The 12,873-nt window shown below is 52.2% G+C and overlaps 5 protein-coding genes across 5 annotated transcripts; 3 read left to right on the top strand and 2 right to left on the bottom strand.

Moving 5' to 3' along the window:
• Window positions 1-397: 397 nt before the first annotated feature.
• Window positions 398-706, top strand: ATEG_05428 (pyruvate transporter MPC1; the record flags this gene model as incomplete). Its single annotated transcript, XM_001214606.1, has 2 exons — window positions 398-543; window positions 634-706. 2 exons carry the CDS (start codon window positions 398-400, stop codon window positions 704-706), a joined length of 219 nt encoding a protein of 72 aa, XP_001214606.1.
• Window positions 707-1,215: 509 nt separating this feature from the next.
• ATEG_05427 (putative amino acid transporter) lies at window positions 1,216-3,494 on the bottom strand (the record flags this gene model as incomplete). The annotated part of the gene is made up of 2 exons (XM_001214605.1): window positions 1,216-1,383; window positions 1,437-3,494. The coding sequence occupies 2 exons, from the start codon at window positions 3,492-3,494 to the stop codon at window positions 1,216-1,218; spliced, it is 2,226 nt and encodes a 741-aa protein (XP_001214605.1).
• A 939-nt stretch (window positions 3,495-4,433) lies between these two features.
• Window positions 4,434-8,007, top strand: ATEG_05426 (putative cation chloride cotransporter; the record flags this gene model as incomplete). The annotated part of the gene is made up of 4 exons (XM_001214604.1): window positions 4,434-4,602; window positions 4,661-5,252; window positions 5,308-5,473; window positions 5,524-8,007. The coding sequence occupies 4 exons, from the start codon at window positions 4,434-4,436 to the stop codon at window positions 8,005-8,007; spliced, it is 3,411 nt and encodes a 1,136-aa protein (XP_001214604.1).
• Window positions 8,008-9,860: 1,853 nt separating this feature from the next.
• On the top strand, window positions 9,861-10,254 carry ATEG_05425 (uncharacterized protein; the record flags this gene model as incomplete). Its single annotated transcript, XM_001214603.1, has 2 exons — window positions 9,861-10,070; window positions 10,150-10,254. 2 exons carry the CDS (start codon window positions 9,861-9,863, stop codon window positions 10,252-10,254), a joined length of 315 nt encoding a protein of 104 aa, XP_001214603.1.
• Window positions 10,255-10,661: 407 nt separating this feature from the next.
• ATEG_05424 (bZIP transcription factor) lies at window positions 10,662-11,414 on the bottom strand (the record flags this gene model as incomplete). The annotated part of the gene is made up of 1 exon (XM_001214602.1): window positions 10,662-11,414. One exon carries the CDS (start codon window positions 11,412-11,414, stop codon window positions 10,662-10,664), a length of 753 nt encoding a protein of 250 aa, XP_001214602.1.
• Window positions 11,415-12,873: the final 1,459 nt, after the last annotated feature.

Genomic DNA, 12,873 nt, shown 5'->3' with positions numbered 1-12,873 from the left:
TGTACCTGTTCCCGAAATCGGCCGCCCGCCGAAGCTATCCCAGTCATCCATGACGCCGATGCATTGCGGTCTCTGGCCAGCAAGAAGCGGGCGACACCACCCGAAAATGACCCCGGTGGTACCCTGAGACGAACAAATGGCTGATCGCGGGCGTCTCCCGCATCTCTAGACTTCTGGGGGCCGGCCTCCAACTTCGGTATCCCCTTGGCGGCTGTGATGGACACGCAAAAGGACCCTGAAATGTACGTGACGGATGCGTGACAGCGACGAGAAGCGTATGACCGCCGGACGGAGACACGTCCGCGAGCCCGGTTGTGTGCATCGTCTCGCCTCGTCTCGCCCACCTATCCCAGCCCATCTCAAGTCGCAGCTCACACGAAACAGCATCTCCGGCAACATGACCGCCACCCTGACCATCTACTCTGCCACCTTCATGCGCTACGCCCTCGCTGTCTCTCCCAAGAACTACCTCCTCTTCGCCTGCCACGCCGTCAACTTCTCCGCCCAGCTTGCCCAAGGATACCGCTACCTCAACTACTGGAAGTATGTTCCGTTGCGTCACACCCCGTCCTGGCATAGCCTGGCCTGTTCTTCGTGGTGAAATGAGTGCTGACCAGATCGTCTTACGTACAGCTGGGGAGGCCGTGAAGCCAAGCTCGCCCAGGCCGCGCAGCAAGGCAAGGAGGCCACTGAGGCTGGTGCCTAAACTGTGTTGGTCTCGTTACTGTGTGACGGGCGAATTTGTTGTTCGTGGAATGTTGGGGAGGGATGCTGGCAATTCGGTTCTTGTGTCTATCTACCTATATACCTTGTACTTTGTTTCAATGGTAGACAGCTACGCCAACTTACATAGACAAAATGACGAAAAGCTCAAGTTGTCAATTGAACGATCGAGCAGATGTCCTCTGAACGAGTATAGGTTGCACTGAAAGCGTACATTGGCAATCGGTTCAACGTCGTTGAATATATTCAGATACAATCTGTGTTGAGGTGTTTGCTTGTACAGCGAGCTTAGCACAAACCAATAATATATCACAGTTTCATCGCAGTAGTCTATACAAATGTATACCAAAACAATGCTCGTGTCACATGAACTTGCTCGCAAATAACATATAAACCATGCTCCCGTACTAACCAACCGCACAACGCGGGTCTTACGGCTAGCACAAACCTCTAATGTTCGACATCCCACCATCAAAATGAAGGGTATATAGGCTACTGAGAATCACAGTAGCCGGGTGCTTTGACATCGCCACCTTGGACCCAGTTTGCCAAAGTCAGCGCTGTCGTGTACAAACAGCAAATAACACCGAAGCAGGACAGTCCTATGTCGGCAATCTGCTGTCGTCTTGATTGAGCACAGCTGCGAAGATGCAGAAGGGGCTAGAATTAGAGTAATTAGTATGGGACGGCGAGAATAGACTGTGCAATCTTACCGGATAGACGTAGATCAGCGGCACACAGGCGAAGCTGCCAACGAGCGAGACAAACTTGTCCAGATCTTCGGCCCCACCCCATGCGATGAATGCGCAGATCATGACCAGGAAAAAACGGAAGCAATTCTTTTTCCATTTGATCATCGGGTTATACTTGCCACTGCGAGTGAAGAGCTCGTTTTCCATGATGCGAATGGCCGGGAAGAGCTGCAAAGGTGTACTCAAGAGGATGGCAAGGGAATACAAGAACTGAACAACATTCACAAACTTGTCGTCCTGAGGAAGGTTCAGAATAACCACAGTCTTCGTCGCAGATCCGTAGGCAGCGTAGCTCAGCGCTCCGGCAGAGAGGAAGATCACGGTAATGATGACCATCACCCCGGCCAGGACGCCGGCGAACTGTTGCGGCCGCTTCATAGATTCTTGGATCGGAATGATCAGGCCAATCCCTTCATAGGTGAAGATGGCGGTGCCGATGAAGAGAGTCCAAGTGGACGGGTTGAAGGGCTTAATGTCGGCAATGCCCCCTTGCGAAGCAATCGTGAGGAAGTCATAGTAATAGAGGTAGATCAGCCCGAGCATGATGAACAGATCAGCAATTAGGGCAGTGAACCCGAGTTTGCTGATATCGCGGATCAATGATAGCGGCAGGAAGATGACTAGTTGCATCAACACCATAAACTTAATGTCAATGAAGGACTTGCATTTGCTGACAGCCAGAACAAATGCTTGCAAGTTCTCGGCGGTGAACACGATGTATGCGGATACAAAGCCCAGTTGACTGAGTACGATGGATCCCAGGATAATGCGTCGCATGTGTTTCCCATAGAGAACGCCTCCAATGTCACCGAAGGAGCCTTCAACCTTGAGACGTGTGTTTACTAGGAGGATGAAGCAGTAGTAACTGAGCAGCGAGACACCGAGCAACACCAGACTGCTGAAAAGCATTCCGCCGTTCAGAAAAGCTCTAGGTAGAAATAGAACTCCGGTGCCAACAAAGGACTTGAGTAGGAGAAGAGCTGCACCCGTGCGAGTTGTATTTCCGGTGCCTCCGCGCGGCTTCCGTTTCCTGCGACCAGGGGTCTCAGGACGGAGGAGGGCCGACTCTTCCCCGACTTCTCTGGCTTCTTCCTCCCAAGTTTCAGACGAAAAGTACTCGTCTGGCCCCAAGACTTCGTCGTCCTCCTCTAGCTCCTCACCCGCAAAGTGGCCATAGAGCGTCAGGAACTCCAGAAAGCTACTTGTAGGAAGCTGTGGTTGCGCGGGTGGTGCTTGAGGCCCGGGTCCATCGGGAGCACCAGGAGCAGCTGCTCTTCGAATATAGTCTCGACGAAACCCTCCCGGCACTCGGATGCTATTGATGTTCATCGTTTCATCTTCAGGGGTGGGCCGACTGAGGCTAAAGCTCTTACTTCGGTTGTGGTATCGTCCACTCTCAGGATCTGCCTCTTCCGCCCACCTGTATACCTGTCGAGTAATATCACCTCCCTGCAGTTGCAGACTAGAGAAATGGTCTTCTGTATTACTCGCGTGGCCCGAGGAGTGGATATCCCGGCTCTCGATCGCGTTCTGGGGTTGGACCAGGTGTCTTTTGACAACTTCCGGATCCTCGTAGGGGCCCACTGAATATTCGGAACCCTCTCTTCCTGCCTTGTTGTCGAAGGAACCATAGTTGGATCGGATATGCTGACTGTGTAGGGCAGGGGACGCTGTGCGTCGTGGTGGGGTCCCGAATCGCGGAGGCGAGCGACCCAGGCTTTCTTGCAGGGCCGAGGCTATCATAGACTGGCCAGGGCCCGGAAGTGAGGAGGGGTCATCGACCCTCCGGAGATCCTGTTCTGTGACAGGGCCCGGTTGGACAGGGACAGGCAATTGCCTGGAGGGGTAAGAGCTCGAGGGAGAAGGTATGGGGGATGCTAGGCGAGCAATCGAAGCTTGCCTCGTCGACACGTCCGTAGCAGGAGATCCGGAGCGTAATCCGCCGGTGGAAATAGGTGTCGACCGATACTGCTGGGTTGACGAGCCTTCGCCGTTATCAGGGACTCCAGGAGAAGCCATATTGAGCGACAACCAGAGGTCTTGTCTCAAACAACGGTACTTAGATAACTCCGAGGACACAGACGATCTCTATGAGACAAGGTTCCTCCTGGGCTAGAACCCACGTCTCGGGTGAATCGAGCTGTCGAATAGAGCGATCGGAAGGAGGTCTGCCGCTTGAACAGAGGGCGAACTGGACAAGCAATCGAGGACACAGGAGAAAAAGTTAGACCAGAGGATTGCCAAAGAGGAATGTTTAGTCGATGCTGAGGAGATGACCCGGGGAACGACAAGGCGGAGAACCCTAGGAAGGTCAGCTGCAGGCGTTTGCACGGTTTGCACCCCATGAGGTCATTCACCGTCCCGACTTTCGCTCCGCTCTTGTTCCTCTCCTCCCCTCCATCAACTCTGTCTCTCGCGGATCTGTGTCCCGATCTGTCTCCGTGAGATCTGCCGATCTAATCTAGGCAGCTCCCACGCTGCACCTCTCCTCGTGGCTGATCTCCCCGGTGTTGATGCCGTTGTCCCGTCCGTTAGCCTTATCTCCCGTGGCCGCAACTGTTGAAGACCTTCCGAACAAGGCGACATTGGCTTTTCTATCCGATGTCGAGCGATCGTGCTAAAAGTGCCACAGAGTCTATGTCTCGGAGAAGACCAAACTTCTCCACGCGGACTGCTGAAGAAGATTCTGCGCGTCTAGCACCAAGCGACTCGGCACCGGCCTCCCCAGAAGACAGCCACAAATTTCTCGGTGGCAGGACTTCCCTTCCTGTTCCTCGTCATGGACCGACCAATACGTCTTCCGACGCGTCGCAACGCCAGCGTCACTCATTACCCATCAATATTTTCCAAAACCTCGCTCGTTGGCGGGACAGGGATGGACGCAATGAAGCACCCAGAACTTCGCAGGAAACTGTCCCGGAGATCTCGATCTCTGCCGGCCCCCTGAGAGATTCCAGTATGGATCGGAAAGAAAGAGATGGCCATAAGAATCGTCTTCCTGACGTATCGGAGAAGCTGGGGACGTTTTCTGGGGTTTTTGTCCCCACCACTCTAAACGTGTTGAGTATTCTGATGTTCCTTCGCTTTGGATTTATCCTCGGACAGGCAGGCCTGTTAGGAATGCTCGGTACGTCAATACCATCAGATCGCTCCGAGCATCAGCGTCAACTAATACATTCGTACAGGATTACTTGCTGTCTCCTATCTGATCAACCTGGTGACCACTATGTCTCTTTCCGCCATTGCAACCAATGGGACCGTCCGGGGTGGTGGTGCTTACTACCTGATTTCACGTTCTCTCGGTCCGGAATTTGGGGGCTCAATCGGCATCGTATTCTACTTGGGCTACGTCCTGAACACCGGCATGAACGCCGTCGGTCTCGTTGACTGTTTTACACAAAACTTCGGTACGGAGTCTGGCTCGTGGGCCAATTTTTTGGAAGAAGGTTTCTGGTGGCAGTATCTTTGGTCCACTATTATCCTTATTCTTTGCACGGGAATCTGCCTAGCGGGAAGCTCTATTTTTTCTCGAGCAAGTAGCGGGCTGCTTGTCATCCTCCTCGTGGCAACGTTCAGCATACCACTCTCTGCAATTTTCATGACACCGTTCGCCAATCCGAAGCTGGGCGTGACCTTTACTGGCGTCCGCCTTCAGACTCTGCTAGAGAACCTCAAACCCAGGCTCACAAAGGGGGCTGCTGGAAGTCAGCTTTCCACTCGCGAAAACTTCCAGGACCTGTTTGGCATCCTGTTTCCTGCTACTGGCGGCATCTTTGCGTAAGAGATTTACCCGGAAGCGGTTGAGACGGTAGCTAATTTCACATATGAACAGCGGAGCGAGTATGTCCGGCGATCTTAAGAACCCTAGCAAGTCAATCCCAAAAGGCACTCTGTCGGGGTTGGCTCTAACATTCATCACCTACACAATCGTTGTATTGGCCATGGCGGCGTCGATTACGAGAGAGTCCTTCTACAACAACACCAACGTGGTGCAAATCGTAGGTGGATACAAAGCTAAGATAGCGTGCATCACCGCTAATACGAGCAGGCCAATTTGTCCGGAGTCGTTATTCTCTTAGGCGAATTTGCAACCAGTTTCTTCTCTTCATTGATGGGCGTGATTGGTTCGGCAAAGCTCTTGCAGGCCATTGCCCGAGATAGCATCCTACCCGGACTGAGGGTCTTTGCGAAAGGCACCCAAAAGAATGACGAACCGATCTTTGCGATAATTGTGACATACGTCGTTGCCCAGGCTACAATGCTATTTGACATCAATCGCATTGCTTCATTTGTCACCATGACTTACTTGATGACATTCTTGGTAACAAACCTCGCCTGTTTTTTGTTGAAAATTGGCTCCGCACCGAATTTCCGGCCATCTTTCCACTATTTCAACTGGAAAACCGCCGCAGCGGGGGCTCTGGTCAGTGGCGCTAGCATGTTTTTCGTGGACGGGGTCTATGCGTCGGGGTGCGTCGGCATTCTCATAGTACTCTTTCTGCTGATTCATTATACTTCGCCTCCTAAGTCCTGGGGTGATGTTAGCCAGAGTCTGATCTATCACCAAGTGCGGAAGTATCTACTTCGTCTCAAGCAGGAGCACGTCAAGTTCTGGCGGCCTCAGATTCTTCTGTTCGTGACAAATCTGGACGATCAGTTCAAGATGGTCTCGTTTTGCAATTCTCTGAAGAAGGGTGCTCTGTTCGTTCTTGGCCATGTTCTGGTGACGAATGACTTTACAGCGGCAGTACCCGAGGCCCGTCGTCAGCAAAACGCATGGACGAAGTTTGTGGAAAGCTCCAAGGTCAAAGCCTTTGTGAATATTGCTGTCGCCCCGACCGCAGAATGGGGTATCCGGAACATTGTTTTGAATTCGGGACTAGGAGGAATGAGGCCCAATATAGTCATCATCGACCAGTTTCGCAAGGGTCAGTCACTTGTCGAGGCTCTAGCCTCCGATCAGCTCCGAAAGGACTCAAGCGGCGGCCGCAACCCTCGCGATTCGGTTTCTGAGCTATCGGTACATAACGGGCAAAACGCGTCTATGAGCCATCAAAGCTATGTGACCATTCTTGAGGATCTTCTCTTCAAGCTGCGCATCAATGTCGCCGTGGCCAAAGGTTTTGAGGACCTTGAGCTCCCTGGTCCTTCTGGGCAACATACGAAGAAATACATTGATCTTTGGCCTATCCAAATGTCGGCACAACTTGGTGCGGATAGCGAGAGCAAAAAGAACGTCCTGACGACAAACTTTGATACATACACCCTGATTCTCCAGTTAGGATGTATCCTCAACACAGTGCCTTCGTGGAAAAAGACATATAAACTGCGAGTGGCTGTGTTTGTCGAATACGAGACGGATGTCGAAGACGAGCGAGGTCGAGTCGAGGCACTCCTCGAGAAGCTGAGAATAGAAGCCGAAGTTCTCGTCTTTTGGCTCGCATGCGGCGACCTGAAAGCCTACCGTATCATTGTGAACGGCGATGTATCACCGGAAACGCACGATCTTCAAGACAGGGTCAATAAGGCCTTGAAGGACGAAGACTGGTGGAGCGACATCCAGAAAGCTCGTCGGGGCTTACGTGAGTCTCCCAACAGAGCCGGTCTGGACCAAGGCGGAGCGCCCTTAGAGCGAGTCTCCAGTTGGCATGCGACTCCTAGCCACGACAACTCCCAGATACCTCCAAGCCACTTGAAGAGATTTATTCAGTCCGCTCGGAGACGACGCTCTATCTCCAGCTATAAAGGCTTTGGGGGCGTTAACTTAGGGATGCAGACTCATCGCTTGCTAGATGCATTCGTGGACTACGACTCTAGCGCCTCCAGTTCAAGTGAGAGCAGCGACGAAGAGTTTGAACCGTACGTCAGCGATAATGAAGAGGATGAAAGCAACAATAAGGCGAGGGACGATCGTCCGGAACAACTCCAATCAACCAGCCCGGGAGACAAAACGGCCCAAAACTTCTCGGAGGAGAATCCTGAAGGACGTGCTGCCGCCACAAACGTGCCTTCTATTATCGCGACAGCGGAGGATGCATCGCCTCGAAGCCAAACCGCTGTGGCACGCCCTCCATTTTCTCGCTCGCCTTCGACTAATCGATTCGATTCGTCGCCGATTCCGGAAACCCAGGTAAATACAGAGGAGGGAGCCGGACCATCCATCATGTTTGCTGCGAGCTCGTCGCCACCTCGTGGTAGTTCCAACAAGCGAGAGTCAATATACACCCGACGGTCTTCCTCGGGTGCATCTAGGACCGGCGCCGCAAGCGGGTATCCTCGACGGGCGTCAATACCTTTGTCCTTCAACGATCTTCCTAGTCGGGCGCAGCACCTTATTCTGAACGAACTGATGGCCAACCATAGTAGTGAGACTGCCGTTCTGTTCACGACACTACCCTCCCCGTTTGAAGGCACGGCTCTTAGTGAAACTGCAAGCGAGTCTTATCTGAGCGACCTGGAGGTTTTGTGGCAGGGACTACCGCCTTGTCTGTTGGTTCATAGCAACAGCATGACCGTGACAATGAATCTCTGATGGATCTGGACTTGTTGCATTTTTGATCAATGATTTGGGATAAATGCTGTATTATGACGGTGTGTATATATGAGAGGCTAGATTATAAATACATCATGTAGAATTTTTTCGCCGACATAAACTGGATCAATAGTACAATAGAGATAAGAGTTGATTTTAGGTGGTCGATCAACCGACAGTGGGGCGGACGCCAAGCCAGGTGTCAACAATGGGCTAATTTAAGGTTTAAGTTCATCTATTTTTGAAAGGTCTATTGTTCAAATTGAATATCAGATCGATATTGAAAGACCCTTTCAGAACGATGCAGTCGCGTCTAGCACGTCCATGCGACACGTCGTGACTGGTAGGTTACGGAAAGTGGGTTTTCGCGATTCTTTGCACTTCCATGTTCGATTCATGGCCAGACCTCCATATTAGCCTGATGAACTTAAGCTTATGAGATCTAGATCAGTGATTATCTGATGAAGAGTGACCACCTATCAGCCTAAGTACTGTAGAGAAAGGAGCAATCCATATCAAGAAGGTGGTGGACAACGTCCATACCTTCGACCCTGTTCCATCTCTCCCTTACATGTGCCTACACCATTCCTCAGCAGATTGAAGTTCATGACATTCCATCATATCCAAAGAGGTTACCGCAACACCGACTTGAATGTAAGACGTTGGCCACCTACCAGACCTGAGTGCACCCACAACGACTGGCATACGGCCAGTTATAAGGACATTCATGGTGAGCAATGAAACACAGCATGGGTCATAAGGAAGCTCTAGGTAAGGACTATTGGCCTCCTCTCCGAGATATTCCTTCTTGTGTTCTTCAGCCCCCTTCCATTCGAGACCTCGACTGTTCAAGTTACATCAGTAGGGCGCCGTGCGATCCCAACGCCCTCACTGTACACAGCTCTGCTGGCATGGCTGCTGCCAATTTATTCAAGTCTCTGTTACAGAGTCGGGTAGGGTGTGCACAGAGACGGGTGGCATTCGACAGTGTCAAGTACAGAGACAAAACTCAACCTATGAGGGTCTTGCGATGACGGTCAAGTGTGGCACAACATGCCTTTGAATAGACTGACCTTGGTGGCATGTGCACACCGTTCGTTGACTGAAAGCATACAAAGGTGTGCTTAGTGGCTTGGTATATGGCAAGGCTTTACGATTAATATTCAACGGTGCGTCTCTTAGAGGACGCATAGAACCTGCACTTTCTGATGGTTCTGTCAATGGTTTATCGATACAGGATGATCAGATATGGCTTCTGGAGAGAATGATACCTGCAGACAAGGAAGATATATTAGGATGTCGTTGGCATATAGAACAGATGTCCACCTGACTACTGACACTGTCCGACACCGGTGAATTCTTTTCGCGGAAGATCGATGAGCTGTCAGTTGCAAAGAAACTCTCTAGAGAGGACGCTCGGGTGATTATATGCTGGATAGTTGGGTGATAGATGTGTATGGTTCTTCGGGGTGTACAGGCTACCGTGGGGAGCCGGAGTGACACAGCGGGGAAGGGTCAATGTACGGCCCATGTAACAACTATGCATTGTTTTGAGCTTAAGCATGCGCTCAAGGTGTTGATATGACTCGGCTCGTCAGGGTATGTTGTCTCGGAAAGCCACTTCTGTGAACTCGCGACACTTGATACATTTCACCCGACGAGTATCTCGGCTTCCAAGTTGCACTGCGAAACATGAGAAGAACCGTGATAGAATGAGAACAACTACATCCCAGCTCATCAACCCGCTCAGCAATATAAATAAGACCCTCCCCTCCCGAACACCTTCAACAGCGCTCCTCAGACATCACAGACAACAGCCCACAGACCTCCACCATTCTCATACTGAAACCGAAATGAAGATCTCCACCGTCGTCCTTCTGGCCGCTTCGGTCCTGGCCCCCCTCGCCGAGGCGCAAGGCCGCTGCTACTACATCCGAAACTACGGATGGCGTGCCCGCTGCCAGCCCTGCAGACAGGGCTACCGATTCACTGGTATGGGCGATTGCAATCCCCGGTGGCAATGCTGCCGTGGATTCTGCTGCCGGAGACGCAGTGGAGACGATGTAAGTTACCCTCTTGGCGGATGAACAACGTGGACAGATGTGTGCTTGTTCTTGTTCGGATGCTGATCTGTGCGTGCAGGGACCTACCCCCATTCCCGGGCCCGAGCCCACTGATGTGGCGCCCCCTGGCTCCGAGGAGCCCGAGCTCCCGATTGAGGAGCTCGAGGTCCCCTTTGAGGAGTAAGGGGCGAGCTTGAAAGTCATCCGGGCTAAGTCGGCTCTGACGGGGAGGTGTGGGTCGGCTGACGGGTGTTACAGCAAAAGATGCAGGTTAGGTTGTAGCCTACAGTTGGACGGAGGATGAAGAGAGTCGAGTCCGGTTATGACCAGAATGGGTGAGATTGACCAAAGTCTGTCGTTATCATAGATACTGTTTGAAATGACGAGTCTCTCGTTAATTCGTATTGATTCGTATGCACATCAAACGTTGCTACTTGTACACATTGAGGCCATGACAGGATTAGACAACGAAGGGAATTCTTCGTGAGAAGATTGCTCTGAAAACTCCAAGATCCAGGACTGGTACCGACCGCACAGAAAATGCCAGAACGCTCGCTAATCGTACATTATACATAAAGGGGTACTCGCGGTTCAAAGAAGATAGGAATTAGGCAAGGCATTGCCACCATTGATCGGCTGACGTGCATACATGCAACCGATCCGGTTGTTGAGGTAGTTTTGTATCGGTTGATTGTCGCATTGCGCATGGTTGAACAGGCTTTCCTGCAGATCCAACGCTTGCGCGCGGAGTGCGGACACCTCGGCTTTCAGCTGGTCCTTCCGGTTCAGCTGCTCCCCATACCGGGACTCCAAGCCCTGGATGAACTCCTTCTTTCTCTTGCGATGCTTGTTGGCGGCAATGCGGTTCTTCTCCAGGAATTTCTCGCGTTGCTCGTCTCGGACTTTCGACGCACGACGGCCTGGCTTGCGGCCGGGTGGAGAGGCTCGCGTTTTCTTGTCCTCGGAGCTCGGGGACCGGGGCTTGACCGTTCCTTCGAGGTCGTCCGATGTTGGGCTGAGTTGCAGGGACGACGGCGAGATATGACGCTCCGTTGTAGGAGGCGACAGCGCGTCATACTGTGTGGATGGGGGTCCGTCGTAGGAGAACAGGATCGATTGGATGCTAGCGGGCAATTGTTTATTCAGAGTTGAAAGTTGATCGTCCGGGAGAGCCAGCGAGGGGGCGACTCCGTCTGAGGGGACGGTAGCCGCCAGCTGCGAACTGCGAAGAAGTTCGTCGCAGAAGGCATTGGTCACGTCCACTGGATCGGCCAGAAGGGTGTCTTTGGGATCTGCGCAGGCGAAGGGTCCCGCGGCAGTAGGGTTGGTCAGGATCTCAGACATTCTGGCGCACAGAGACAAGTGGATGTTTTCAGATAAAGTAATCTCAGATGGTGTGACTGTTTGTAAACTGCCATGCCATGTTAGTTATCAAGAATGGATTGGGTTGGCATCAGACTCACCAAGGCTAGATCAGCAGCAGCACACATAATGGATGCTTGAGGAGAGGAACCGTCTGGACTCTGGATCAGCGGCCATCGACATGTTATATGTGTTTGCGAACGGAAAAGTCTAAACACAAACATCCGAGTAAACTCTGGCCATCTGATTGCAGGAGCCAGGAAATACTGCATGAATAAGGGAGTGATGTCAGGACTTGACGTAGCAAGCTGAGTGGCAAGCCAGTTGGAGCTTCAGATGGGATCTGTGCACGACAACGGACAGAAGCACCCGGAGGGCTGATCCATGGTTTGACAGGCTCGCAGGTGGATCAGGATCGTATTGTTTTCTTGCGCGATCACCCAGCTCTTCCCCTGAGGATATCCGTTCCGCCAATCAAGACGGATTCCAGCGATGCCCGATACTTGGACGATGCGGACGGTGGGAGGATGGTGGATGGTCACAGAACAAATACCTAGAATGGGAGGAGACTCCAGACCAGTAGGAGGTCAGGAACAGTTCAACACCAAGGGACACTGCTGGCCTTGCATTGCAGCTGTCAGCCATGAGATGGGCGGTGGAAAGTCTGGCGCGAGCCAGGATGAGCCCCAGTCAGAGGGTGATAGGGCCGAGACGGGGTATAGCCTGACGTCATGATAGTATCAAACTATCCTGACTCGGATGCAAATCACCATCTCCACGGAAGGTCTACAAAAACCGGTCCCGGATCCTGGGGAGGGGGAAGGGATATCACAAGAACAACCGATCGTCTCTTCACAGGAGCCCGAGATTCCCAAACAGGCGGGAGAGCTAGTTAGAGTATGCCATCCATCAGGGGCTGTGGCGAGACGGGCAATTAGCGGCATAATTCCCCGGCCAATGAAGGCGGCCTGTCGGGAGGTCGTTGACATTGAGTTGGCAACAGTAGTCAGACAGAGGGACTGGCATCTCTTCCGCATGCGGGGATTCGGATGGCCGATCCTTGGAATCAGGTCAGTCCCGATCAGATACTAGTTTAACTAGTAGGTAGATGCATGTCCTGGGGGTTCTCGTCAATGATCTCACATTGACATTTGCTTCCCCATCGACCCTCATCCAGAGTCCATCTCCGAGTCTTTTCCATTGAAATTCCGTACATGACCGCCAGGGACATGGTGAATGGGATTGGAAAAGGTCTCCCTCGTCATGGAGGTACTTTGTACTATCTCCACAGGATGATCGACAGGTTTCTTGGCTGCAGAGGGAAGCGGAATGCCTGCCCTCATGCATCGTACTTCGGTATGGGATACCTGGTAGAGAGGAGAGAGGAGTAGGTTAAGTCATTTCATCCTTCTCCCGATCTGTTGTCGGTATATGCTCATAC

The sequence above is a fragment of the Aspergillus terreus genome, genomic scaffold (genome assembly GCF_000149615.1).
Source record: "Aspergillus terreus NIH2624 scaffold_7 genomic scaffold, whole genome shotgun sequence".
NCBI lineage: Eukaryota > Fungi > Ascomycota > Eurotiomycetes > Eurotiales > Aspergillaceae > Aspergillus > Aspergillus terreus.
Note: the sequence above shows the minus strand (reverse complement) of the source record. Positions and strands in the feature narration are given on the sequence as shown.